The 13889-nt window shown below is 40.3% G+C and overlaps 1 protein-coding gene across 50 annotated transcripts in view; it reads left to right on the top strand.

Moving 5' to 3' along the window:
• The window catches only part of ZBTB20 (zinc finger and BTB domain containing 20), an 838712-nt gene extending 827046 nt beyond the window's left edge, over positions 1–11666 (top strand). For all 50 annotated transcript variants that reach the window (XM_069553780.1, XM_069553617.1, XM_069553866.1 and 47 more), the window contains one exon: positions 9958–11666. In XM_069553780.1, the coding sequence (XP_069409881.1) occupies positions 9958–10379 (422 nt within the window). In that variant the 3' untranslated portion in view covers positions 10380–11666. The remainder of the gene's footprint in view (positions 1–9957) is intronic.
• The last annotated feature ends 2223 nt before the right edge of the window (positions 11667–13889 follow it).

The following is a 13889-nucleotide window of genomic DNA, read 5'->3' as shown; positions in this document are numbered from 1 at the left end:
TCTATACGTTAGTTTCCTTGTCTATATGATGGGGATAATAGTGATGGTAGTACTGTTTTGAGGATTAAATGAATTAATCCATATGAAGTTCCTAAAGCACTCTCCAGCACACAATAAGCATTCTATAAATGGTAGCTCTTGTTCACACTTTTAGCATTATTTAAATGATTTGAGGGAAGATGCATTGTTCGTTCTGTTTGTGTTCACATATATAGAAATGGACCAATGATTAGAAACTATAAAGATAATTTAATTAAATAAAAGAGGAAGTTTAAGCAGAGATGCTCCAAAGATAGGTAGACAACCTCCAAAGGGAGCGTGAGTTCCTATAATTAGAGGTGTTCAAGGAGAGAATGGGTGCTCATTTCATAGTGATTTGTTATAGAGGGGATTCAGTTATCCATCAGGTGAGTAGTTAGGCAAGATAGTGCTTCATCCCTGGAGCCCATGATTCTAGAGCAAAGATCTCCTGACCTCTCAGCCAGTGAGTGCCCTTTCCTAGTTCTACAATGGACCAGACAGAAGCAAGAACTCCATGGATGCTCCTCCATATAAGGGACTATATATGTGATATGATTTCACATGGATTCTCTTATACTAAAAGTAACTAACTCAGGGATGATCACCATATTTGAAATTCCTATTATGACAGTCATAATTCCTATGAGGAATTATATATAATTATATAATTCCTATTATGAGGAATTATCGACACGATGGACATGAATTTGAGAAGGCTCCGGGAGTTGGTGAGGGACAAGGAAGCCAGGTGTGCTGCAGTCCATAGGGTCGCAAAGAGTCGGACACAACTGAGCGACTGAACTGAACTGAACTGATTAGGAGAGTCATTCATCTGCTCACCCTCTAGTTCTAGAATATCTCTGTTAAATGACAAATAAATTGTCAGGGGAAAGTTACATACCTGAATTACAATACGTGAAAATAAGTGAGCTCCTCAAAGCAACCTTGTTTCTCAGGTCAGCCAGCAGGACTAGCTAGGGGATAGGACATAAAGCAGATCAGTTTAAATTGGGGAATAGAAGGGAAGGACTGCAGCAGACATGCCAACATGGAAGTGAACAACGGCAGCAAAACATTACTTAAGACGAAATTTTCCTTCTGTGCAGTTCAGCTTAAGTCAGAACAATATGTAAATCTGTGTATGTGCCCTTGTGGGAATCAGTTCTTAAAGATGACAGTTTTCATACCTCTAAAAAACATAGTGACTACTACTGAATTTAGGAAAAAAATCAGGTAGTGGTAAGTCACTGTATTTACTTAGGGTAAATGTGAATATCTAATAACCTGAGGTCAACCGAGGACATTTTCCATGTGGTATGGTATCATCATTATTTAGTAAATTAATCAAATAGTAATATTTTTATTTACAGGGTATTCTCCCATAGTTTATGTCCTTTCCTCCTCTGAGTACCTACCTTGTAAATCCATCAAATTAAGGATTAAGGGGGGGAAAAGAGACCATTTGTGGAGATGTATTCTTAACCAAAGTTGACATTTCTGGTCTTGGATCCATGAATGTTTCTACTCTCCCCATCTTTGCATCTCTTCCAGTATATCCAGCAGATATACAGTTTACTCTATTAGATCACATGTCAAAATAAGGCTTTAAATCTGGAGCATAACATTTTTGGTGTACTACAGAAAATTGTCTCTTTGGTGTATGAACATATTTATTCAATTTTACCAAAGCATTCTGTGGTTAACCCAAATAACTTGATTTGCCCATAAGAAAACCAGCAATGGATTTGCAAATTTAGACATCATAGATACAAAGGCTACAAGCAAAGTCATTTTATAAATCTGAGTTATGCTCAAAGACTGGCCTTCAGATCTCTGGGAAACTATGAAGTTCCTCATAACTTATAAAGGTCTTTGTAATGGTGTGTATAACCTGACCACATCCAGGAACAATAAATAATGTACATCTATTACTTGAGTACCTTATCTAAAAGAATCAACACTTCCATTTCACCCCTGAATCATTTGGCAGTGGCAGTTTGGAATGGTCAGCTCTCTATCAGTACTTGTCTAAGTGAAGAAGTCTATAACCTAACCAAGTTTAGGAACAATTGGTCTCGGTTTTCAAAAGGCAAGACAGCCTGAACATATGGAAGTAATTCAGGACCTGGATTCACTTTGGCTGACATTTCAAAACAAAGTTCTCTGCAATGTCTTGAGAAAACATCAAAAAAGTGGAGCCTCACAACTTTACAGGAGCCCAGTGGAAATGATAGAAATCCACAGCAAAGAGTCCAAATGTTAGTCTAAACTAAGATTCTAGAAAGCCCTGGGTATACTGGAAGAGTAGAGATGGATTCTGTTTCCTACCTTGAATCTAACCAAAAAGAATCTTACTAGGAAAGAGTAGCTTTACAGAGTTAAAAGGAAAAAAACTTAGGTTCTCAGCTTCACAGCCACTATGCATGGTAACCAGCTTTGCAGTTTAGCAACTGCAACTTTTAATGAATACTTGCTTTCAAGGATCGGGGGCTTCCCTGGTGCCTCAGTTGGTAAAGAATCCACCTGCAATGCAGGAGACCTGGCTTCGTTCCTGGGTTGGGAAGATCCACTGGAGAAGGGAATAGCTATCCACTCCAGTACTATGGCCTGGAGAATTCCATAGACTATATAGTCTATGGTGTCGCAAACAGTCAGACACAACTGAGCAACTTTCACACTTTTAACGATTGTAGAGACTCAGTTCTGAGATCTGAATTCCAAATGCAATTCTGTGTAAGTCTATGTTAATTATCCACATAGTCATTAAAAGGACATGTTCGTGACAAGTAAGTAGTCCATTATGTTGACCTTGGAGCTAACCTCTACCTTAGAGCACCAAGGGCGCGCTGGTTGTAGAGCATATTTCCTGATGATTATAACACTGATAGTTAGAGTAGGGACATAAAGATGACTGTGCTGGAATTAGATTGTTTGGGTTCAGTTTTGGTTCCTCTAATTGTGACCATACACAGGTCACTTAATTTCATTACCCTCAGTTTATTTGAGCTTAAAGTGGAAACTATAATAATCTTCCTGCCTTTTGAGCTACTGTAAAGGTATTATGCATGTGAGAGCTCTGCATAAACAGTAAAGTACTACTTAATGCTTTCTTTAAAAAATCATGCTCATTACTTTAGCCTCCTCCTCCCAGAGACATTGAGTTTCTTTGCTCTGTCTCCAGTCTCTGAGTAATAGCTGTCAACACGTTTCCTTCCTCATTGGAATTCAAATGCCAAAGCAATGTGATACCCCTTGGGTTTCCCTTGAACTTCCTCCATAGCATGAATTTTTTTTTCATTCCTTAAAGATTTTTTTTTTTAATCTCTCTCTAAACCACTCTATCTACTGCCAAGCAAACCACGAAAGGACTTCATCTCTTCTAGGAATTTCTCAAGTTTGCTCTACTGAAGTTTCATAAATGCTGTGGGGCAGGAAAACAAAAGTTAAGGACACATTTCAAAACAAGAGAATTAGAGAAAAGGCAAAGATAACACAAACCATCCTCTCATGGAACAAAGCAGGACTTCTCTGTGCCCTCTCCCAAGAGAAAAAGCAAAAAAAGGCATGGGATGGAAGGGAAAGACAGAGGACACAGGTGGATAAGCCTGAGGCGAATGTGGGCATGGAAGGCACGCAGTAGGGAAAATTCAGAGATAACGTGGGAGCAGTGCTCCTCAAGCTGTGGTCCCCACAACAGCAGCATGTGCATCCTCGAGTCCAGCCCAGACCTGAATGGGAACCCAGTGACCTACGTCTTAACAAGCCCTGATTTACACTGAGTTGCAAATCACTTCCCTAGATGGCCTGGGTGATTAGGAAGAGGATGGCTTCAGGTTGTTCTTGTTATATAACATTGTTCCCCAAAATTCTACTCACAAGAACCTATGTGTTTAAAAAAGTAAACCAAAGTACTGAACAACAGCTTGATTTTATAGTGATAAATTATGTTACTGGAAGCAAATATCTTGCATATTCAAGGTTCCATGGCAAATGTACTCCTTTGGGCACTTACTATTATAACAATAACTTAACTTATAGCAATAACTTAACTTATAACAATGACTTATTATAATTGTGCTGTACTTAGTCACTCAGTCATGTGTGACTCTTTGCAACCCCGTGGACTGTAGCCCACCAGGCTCCTCTGTCCATGAGGATTCTCCAGGCAAGAATACTGGAGTATTCTGGAGTATTGCCATACCCTCCTCCAGGGGATCTTCCCAACCCAGGGATCAAACCCAGGTCTCCCGCATTGCAGGCAGATTCTTTACCATCTGAGCCACCAGGGAAGTCCATGAATACTGGAGTGGGTAGCCTATCTCTTCTCCAGGGGATCTTCCTGACCAAGAAATTGAACTGGGGTTTCCTGCATTGTAGGTGGATTCTTTACCAACTGAGCCACCTGGGAAGCCCTATATTATCTTTATGTGAGTGTTTTTATGCTTTCCCATTAGAATGTAAACTTTATGAAAGCAGAAACAATTTTATATATAATTATATGATATATCATATATATCTTACGCTTCAATATACCCAACATAATACCTTCCACATGGTAAACATTCAGAAAATATTTGATCAATGAATGAACTGAATTCTTCTCTAATGATATCTAATCACTTTCAAAAGGGAAAATTTTTTTTCTACAGAGTTGTTTATTTTAGGATGTAGCTCCATAGAAATAATGCAAATATAAGTACTCTCCAATGATCGGAACAAATTTCAGATACCACATTCTGTTTGTTGTACCTTGCTCTATACAACAAAATTGCATACAAGGCTGACTAAGATGGCGTTCAGGGTATTTCTTTATCACCAGGTACAAGGTTGCCAGACTTAGAAAACAAAAACACAAGATGCCCAGATGAATTTTTGGATAAACAACAAATATTTTTTTTAGTCTAAGTATACCCCTTCAATATTTGTGATGTACTTATACTAAAGAAGTGTTCATTGTTTGTCTGAAATCTAGATTCAACTGGGTACCATGTATTTTACCTGGCAGTGCTGTCCAGGTGGAACTTTCTTTTAAGAGCCAGTGTTAGGACTTCTGCTTTAAAATCCATAGATTAATACAGGGTAGCATATGTATTTGCTTAACAAATATTGGTTGAGTGAATGAGTGAATGTTCAAATATATAAGCATACTTTCCGGGAGAATTTAATTTGGGGAACTTATACATAAATTCATTATTTTCTTACCAAGACTTAAATTTCTTTTTCTTCTCATCTTTTTCTTTATACAAAGACTGTATTGTACCTGTGTTCCCACCTGTGTTTTCTTTACCAACAAGTGGTAGACATGTGGACCTTTTCTGAGTCATAGTATCAACAGTCCACTCAGTGGTCACTAACGCTCATTATTGTTCTCTGCAGAATTGATTGTTTTTTCTGTTACTTTGAGATGCTCAGCTATTTTGGCCTTGAATTTTACAAAAATAGGTATAGCGATGATAGTAACATAACAATGGTATCCATAGAGTAATAACAGTGCAATCAAGATCGTGATGTTATAATCCTCATATAGAGCTTGGGCTACTAATTGTTTCAAGCCAGTGGAGTAACAAACAAGTATAAGGTTTGAAGTGAGAAAGCCTTGATTTTACCAGTTTCTGAGTGACTTGAGGTAAATTCTGTAATCAATCTGAGTCTCATTTTTTCGTCATGTAAAATACAGATCTTAACCATACTTAGTACTGAAGGATAGAGGAAAATGTTAACATCTACCCACTCATAAAGTTGTAAGAAAAGTCAAGTAATGTGGATGAAAGTCCCTGACATCTTTAAAAGTCTTCTTGACATCAAAAATTTTACTTGTCACTAAAGCCACAGAGGTCTCGTAAATGCAGTGCGTCCCCAGTAGGCAATTCCACCCCTTCCCAGACAGCCTCACAGTCCAAGCTGGCACCAGGACTGCACCCTCTAACCCCAGTCTGGGAGAAAGGCTAGTAGGTGGTCTTGAATGTCCCCCTCCAACTAGAGCTCTCTGGTGGAAAGCAGATTCTTCAGCCAGTGAAGGCTCTGCATGACTCCATCTGAGCACCTTCCGTTCTTGTCACTGGACCTTTCCCCCTTTCTGTTCCAATCTTGATTGTCCCCATTCAGAGGACTTGCAATTTCCAAGACCCCTTCTGTTTTCCTCGGCAGTAGCCGCCTCCCCCTGTGCCTACTCTTCCCTCCCTGCTCTCTGCCCCCTCAGCAGACACCATGTTTTCTGTACACTGCCCCACACTGTACTCACCTGAAAGAAGGTGTATGCTAGAGCAAATGATGGAGAGGCCAAGAGAATGTGAGAACTAGATGGGGACACATTTCAAAAAAGTGTCCTGTAACAGCAGTCACTGTCCTCTCTGCAGCCTAGGAAAAGCCTGACTAGAATGAAGAAGAATCCACAGAATAAGTGGATTCTTGCTGAGCCCCCAACACAGAGGTCATTCTTCAGAACTGGAGTGCATCAGCCTCAAATTTTAGGCAGACCTTCTGCAGCCTCTAACCTGAAAATATCTTTCTTTCTCTCTTTTTTTTCTCACTGTCAGTCATGGTAGAGTGTCAGTCCCAGTCCACAAGAAACAGTTGAAAAGTGATGCTTTAGAGAGCAGGCATCCAAAACTGGAGAAAAATATATGCATTCACTACTCCTCCCTTCTCACACATACACACACACACAGTCAGAAAGGACACTGCCTCCTCTTCTGTTCCACCACTTGCTGTCTGGTTTTTCAGCCTCCAGAATACAGTTGCTGCCTGCTAAGAATCCTCTGTCTCTTTGCTGGCATTTGTTTCATGGTGCCACTTCTTTCCATTAGCATATGTAGCTGAGACTAGACTAGACCCTTAACTCTGAATTGCATCGGTGAAGTCGCTCAGTCGTGTCCAACTCGATCCCTGGATTGGGAAGATCCCCTGGAGGAGGGCATGGCAACCCACTCCAGTATTCTTGCCTGGAGAATCCCATAGACAGAGAAACCTGGTGGGCTACAGTCCATAGGGCTGCAAAGAATTGGACATGACTGAAGCGACTTAGCACACATGCATGGAAGTGTCAACCCACACCAGTGTTTGGACACGACTTAGTGACTAAACAGCAAACAACAATGGGAGGGTACATGGACAGGCTTTCTGTGCTGGCTGCCGGCCTTGGGCAGTCAGTGGTGAGGTGCCAAAGATGGAAACACCATAATGCAGTTCATCTCACCCTCCAAGAGCAGAGATGAGGGCAAACAGCACCAACAAAACCAAGGCTCTATTGATCCAAAGAGATGTTACAGGCCCATGGACATTACTTATAGAAAGGTGTGAAAGTAAAAAGCCATCATCCCTGACCTTGTCTAGAGGAAAAAATACACTATAAGAAGGTGAAAGGTTCAAACAGCAGGAGAATTTTTAACACAGACCAAGTTTCAACTTCCTAGCAGCCAAAATACCATCTGGAACTTTAAGAAGGCACACTTCCCATTAAAGGTGACAGGTGGACATATTTTAAAAGATAGTTGGCCGGCCTGTCATAGCCTCTAGAAAGTGTACTGAAAACACAAGGATGGCAAAGACCAGTTTGAGTTCCAAGCATGTTTACGGCTGACAGAAATGTTCCAACTAAAAATAACATGCATGACTGTTTCTCTTAGGGACTCTCTCATTTCAAGAAAATTTACCTATATAAACACCATGCAGGGATTGAACTCTTCATGTAGGAAGAAGGCTTCTAAATTCTCCTATTGTAGCCTAAAAGTGAAACTCTTCTATCCCTGTGACCCTATGGCTCATGTTATTTCATCCGTGAAGATGAAGGGAAAGGAAGACTGGAAAACAGCAGAGGGGAGAGAAAGCCAGGCCAAAAAGGTTGTGATTAACTAAAGGAAAAAATTCAAAGTTCCATGAAATTGGTTTAGAAATTTGTGCAGTTATAAATGAACCAAACAGCCATTTCTTAGGATCGTGTGCTTCAAAATATATCTTTTTCTGTTTACAAAAACATTAAAAAAAGCTTTCCAGTGAGATAAAGTTTCATAAAACATATCATGAACAGAAAGCACTAACCCTGAGCTTGGCACACAGTCAGCATGTATGTGATTGTGTTCCTCACCGGCACCACTAGGACACACCAAACCTCGTCTGTTTCACGATGGAGGAAAATGGCAAGACCATCAAGACACATATTTTAAATGGAAGTTAACTCAAATTCAAGATTTCGTACCCTGATGCCTTGTTCAGATGTTGAAATATTACTGAAGAGTTTCAGAGGCTTCTGGCTTTAGGCTGGGTTGTGGAAATGGCTTCCCAGGTGGCGCTAGTGGTAAAGAACCTGCCTGCTAATGCAGGAGACATAAGAGATATGGGTTCGATCCCTGGATTGGGAAGATCCCCTGGAGGAGGGCATGGCAACCCACTCCAGTATTCTTGCCTGGAGAATCCCATAGACAGAGAAACCTGGTGGGCTACAGTCCATAGGGCTGCAAAGAATTGGACATGACTGAAGCGACTTAGCACACATGCATGGAAGTGTCAACCCACACCAGTGTTTGGACACGACTTAGTGACTAAACAGCAAACAACAATGGGAGGGTACATGGACAGGCTTTCTGTGCTGGCTGCCGGCCTTGGGCAGTCAGTGGTGAGGTGCCAAAGATGGAAACACCATAATGCAGTTCATCTCACCCTCCAAGAGCAGAGATGAGGGCAAACAGCACCAACAAAACCAAGGCTCTATTGATCCAAAGAGATGTTACAGGCCCATGGACATTACTTATAGAAGACTATTTCATGTGGTCATTCAGTGACAATACTCTTACATACATTACAGCTTTTAGCAAGCTTGCTCATTTGGTTTCTAAGCCAAGAGCAAACCAAAGCAGTAAACTGAGGAGAAAGAAGGGTTTCAGCCAACACACTGAGAGCAAAGAAAGAGAAAACTATTTTTAAAATTGACCCAAGAGCTCAAAAAAAGGCATATGGAACCATTTAATGGTGGAGGAGGGATGTAATGGTGGAGGAGGGATGGATAGTCTTATAACAAGAACACCATGCAAGTATTCCCACACCACTCTTGGTGGTCTGCAAAGTGATTTCACATGTATTTTATGTCAACACCAGCACAGTGAGGTAAGCAGAACTGTGTACCTCAGAGGCATTTGGAGATTCGTCAGAGTGGCAGGCTGTGCCTTGGTGCCCAGATTTAAATAGGACCATTTGACTCTGAGATCATCATGCTATCTCCCACCTACTCAACCTCCACACAAGTCAAGGCCAATCGGCAGCTCAGGGCAGTCTAGACAGAATAACCAATTCACTCTCTAAAGTTACATTTTGGGAAGATTTCTATCTAAAATATGTTTTTAAAAAAAAATCAAAGGCATAGCTCTTTAGAATGACTTATTCCTACAAAAACCAACATTTTCCAGACCTATGATCAAGGCACGAGTGCATTTACTAGACAAAATACTGGAAATGATTATTGTCCCCAGAAAGGCAAGCTATGTCACCACCATCCTTAGTTCCCAAAGATTCTAGAGATCCCTATGTTTCCAAAGAACTGTTCTCTGTCTTATTTCTTATGTGCTTGATGATGCAAAAAGCAGACGTAGAGCTAATGAAGGCACTGAAAGTGACCCCCTTGGAGTAGCACTCTCTCTCCACGGAATGATCTTAGAAGACTTTTACTGGCGAATGTCATGTAGCTTTCCAAGAGAACCGTTTTCTGGCATGGGGACCTGAAGCACTCTAGGCTTTCCCGGCAGCACCTTAAAGCAAGGTTTCTCAGCACATGAGAGGCCAGGAAGGACTGGATCTTTCCAATCAGGGGTGCTCCCTTAACCAATCAGATTTTTTTTAATGTTTTTGTTTTTGTTTTCTGTTGTCTTGTTTTTCTCTCTCTTGTTCTCCCTCCCTGGCTGTGTCTCGCCCTGTTCGTTCTGCCTGCTGCCTTTCCCCTGTGGCCAGGTGAGAAGCCCCACCAATGCAGCATCTGCTGGCGCTCCTTCTCCTTAAAGGATTACCTTATCAAGCACATGGTAACACACACGGGAGTGAGGGCGTACCAGTGTAGCATCTGCAACAAGCGCTTCACCCAGAAGAGCTCCCTCAACGTGCACATGCGCCTCCACCGGGGCGAGAAGTCCTATGAGTGCTACATCTGCAAAAAGAAGTTCTCCCACAAGACCCTCCTGGAGCGACACGTGGCCCTGCACAGTGCCAGCAACGGGACCCCTCCTGCGGGCACACCCCCGGGGTCCCGCGCTGGCCCCCCTGGGGTGGTGGCCTGCACGGAGGGGACCACCTATGTCTGCTCCGTCTGTCCAGCAAAGTTTGACCAAATCGAGCAGTTCAACGACCACATGAGGATGCACGTGTCTGATGGATAAGTAGTATCTTTCTCTCTTTCTTATGAACAAAACAAAACAACAAAAAAGAAACAAACAAACAAAAAAGCTATGGCACTAGAATTTAAGAAATGTTTTGGTTTCGTTTTTACTTTCTGTTTTCGTTTTCGTTTCGTTTCATTTTGTACTACATGAAGAACTGTTTTTTGCCTGCTGGTACATTACATTTCTGGAGGCTCGGGGGGAGTAATAGTTCTCCCAGTCTCCCTTGGATGGTGGCCTTAAGGCCTGGTAGTGCTTCGGAGGTCCACTGGTTGGATCTCTAGCTACTGGCCTCTAAATACAACCCTTCTTTACAAAAAAATCTTTAGAAAAAAAAAAAGTAAAAAAAAAAAAATTTTTTTTTTCACTTGTGAAGAGCACTACAAAAATATATAACAAAATCTAAAAGGCCTACTGTCTTTAAGTACACCGCTTGCAGTGTTTCAGTGGACATTTTCACAATTCTGGCCGCTTGGACTTCACAGTAACCATTTAAAACTGTGGAATATATCACTTTCTGGTTGAAAACCCAGAGGGAAGGCCCTGCTCTTTTCCACCTGCCACGTTGTCTGATTTCTGTAAAAAGGGCTGTGGGGGTGGGAGGGGGTATAGGTTTGATGGTGTGGGGAAGGCAAATAGCAGGCTTCTCCCCCAGATTCTGCTGGGTCCACACACCTTGGCCCACCTCCTCCACACCCCCTTTCAGCAGAAGCCAGGAAGACTTGGACAAGCATCAAGCAACAGTGGCTATCGTATTTATTCAGTGTCTTCGCTGAGCTCCAGCCTCAGCACAATCAAGAGGGACTTTCATGAAAGGCAGGAATGCAGATAAAACAAAGATATCAGAGGTTTGCACCTACGTTTCTAGGTACAAGAGAAGGATTACTTCCAACAATCTTTGCAAAAAAAAAAGTGTCAGGATATATTCTTGTGGAAGAGAAAAAGAAAGAGAAATGGAGGGTGGGGGGAATAATAAAAAGTTCTTGAGGCTTTTTTAATTCAAAATTTTATAGAGGGGCAAAAGTGACGTTTACCAGATAGAATGCTGATTTTTTTAATATATTTACAACAGTATTTGTGTAAAAAAAAATACAAAAAAAGTGAGATTGTTAAAAGTAATTTTTTTTTCATTTTGGTTTTGCATACACTGCCACCAATCCCTTCTCTTTTATTTTATTTCACACACATATATATATTTTTTGGTAAGTCAAGACTGTTAAGGTTAGCGATACTGCTTCCAGATAGAAAGAATAAAAGGCAATTAAAGTTATATTTGAAAGAGAGGAAGGATATTTTCTTCATATTTTTTTAAATTTTTCTTAATTTTTATTATTTTAAGTATTGCCTGGGTTGAGGGCCTCTGGCCAGCCCATCCCTGCTGTAATTTGAACTGCTGCTTTGTATTTTGATATGTAGTTTTTCAACTTTTAGCAAGCTTATGTTGCTCCACTGAATATTTTTTTCACCAATTCATCTAGAATTCTGTTCTTTTTCACGGGAGGGACTTTATTGTTCAGTAACAGATGTCTTGCTTCTCTGAAAGTTTCATTGAGATCTTGTGATTCTAGAATTTCTACTGACTTTACCTTTTTTCTTTGATGAAACACTAGTACTCTAGAAGTCTTGACAAATGGGTCCTTTCCGTTTGTGGTCAGCCGGGAGGAGGAGTTCACGAAACTCTGCTGTTCCTCCTCACCCTTCACAACTGCAGAGAACGGCATTATCAGAAGCCTGTTGCAGATCAGGATGCCTCAATGCCACAATCACTTTCTTCCTTTCAAAGATCAGTTTCTGTTCCCATCCTGGTTGAGAGGGCTAAATGAGATGATTATTCTTTAGATGCCTTATCAATCCTTGCTCGTTGGTAAGGTTTTAAAGAAACTAACAAAAATCTCCCAGATGCCCAACATCCATCATCCGGAAGACCACCAATTCATTGCATCATCTTAGATGCCACTCTCTCTTCCTAGTTGAGATTTCTCTCCTCGGTCCTGAATAAGGTATCAGAATAGAGATTTTTTCCATTATAGACAGTGTCCTAAAGGGATTCCAACTCAAACATAGGAATTCTTAAACCTTATAAAAACTCCAAAGGTGATTTCACTGCTGGGCACATTTTAATACATGTAAGGGGGAAAGTAAATCTTTAAACAAAGCAGAAACACTAAACTACAGTTTAAAAAAAAAAAGAAGAAGGAAAGATGTATCTCAGTTTCAAAATTACTTTGCATTTGCATTTAATTTTCCTATCAGCAACTTATTTATAAAAAAAAATTAAAACTGTGCAACAAATGGGGAGAAATCTTCCAAGGGAAGCAACTGTATAATAACTAAATTGGTTTTACTCATCATTTTAGAATTGGTTCACTTGTATCTTTTTCGTAAGGTTTTGCTGATAATTAGTAAGGTTAGTACAACTGGCGTATATGTGAGTTTGATTTGGTCCTTGGTCCTTAATCCAGTAAATATTTTGCTAGAAATTTTAATGTAGCCATGGATGATTAACTGACCTTCAAGTATTGCCCATCATGATTTCTAAGAGGAGTCCTACCACAAACTATGTATCCAAAATTGACCTGTTTTAAAAGCTGGTGGGAAACAGCTTCAGAAATAAGAAAAAGTCTATTTTCTTTTGCTAATTGTGCTTTTTGAAGTAGCTTAGACTCCAGTGTTTCCACCTACTACCAACAGAGGGAGCATTAGTTAATTAACCGTGTCATAGAGTTTTGATATTTTGAAAAACAAGTCATTCAACCCATGATGTAACACAGAAAAAAAAATTGACATTAAAAAAGATCTTTTTAATCTAAAGGAAAATAACATGAAATCACTCAGTATATACTACAAATGGAAGAAAGTCAAGAGCCACTTTAAAATATTTTGAATTATTTGACAGTAGCTGGTTTAAAATGGTGTCCTTACTCAAATCTTAGCAAAGTAGACAACATTGTAGGATCCCCAGAAACTTGATCCTGGGTGCCAGTATGGACCACATTCAGCTATTTGCTTCTCAAATCTGAGGGAGACCCATTTGCCTAAATGCTGATTTGTCACATAAAAAAACTAAGCAATTGGGTTAAAATTTACCTTTTGTTCTAGAACATATAGGGGAAAAAAATTCAAGTTGAGTTTAAACCCTACTTTTCATCCTTCTCCTTCAAATGAAGTATTTCTCTCTCTGTTTTTTAAATGTGGGAGGACCGCTAAAGAATTCTTAATGAGGTAATCATTTTAATGATATGTGCTATCCAGGTTTACGTAGCAGTAGACTTTTTCTTAGTGTTTCTTTTTCTTCTTTGTGTACTCCTCCCAGACATCTCATAGTCCAAAATAGTTGACAGATTGTCCTCTGGAGAAAGGAAGAAGCTAGATTGAAGTTGGAGATGTAAGCTTGGGGAGCAGGGAACTTATTGTGGGGTCATTACTCCATACTCTGGTCTCTGGAAGAGCTGCTTTCCAAACTGACCTACATTAGGGAAAATAAACCAGTCTGTACCTGTTTCAAAAGGA

The sequence above is a fragment of the Ovis canadensis genome, chromosome 1 (genome assembly GCF_042477335.2).
Source record: "Ovis canadensis isolate MfBH-ARS-UI-01 breed Bighorn chromosome 1, ARS-UI_OviCan_v2, whole genome shotgun sequence".
Lineage (NCBI taxonomy): Eukaryota > Metazoa > Chordata > Mammalia > Artiodactyla > Bovidae > Ovis > Ovis canadensis.
The sequence above is the reverse complement of the archived record's forward strand: the minus strand, read 5'-3'. Positions and strand labels throughout refer to the sequence as shown.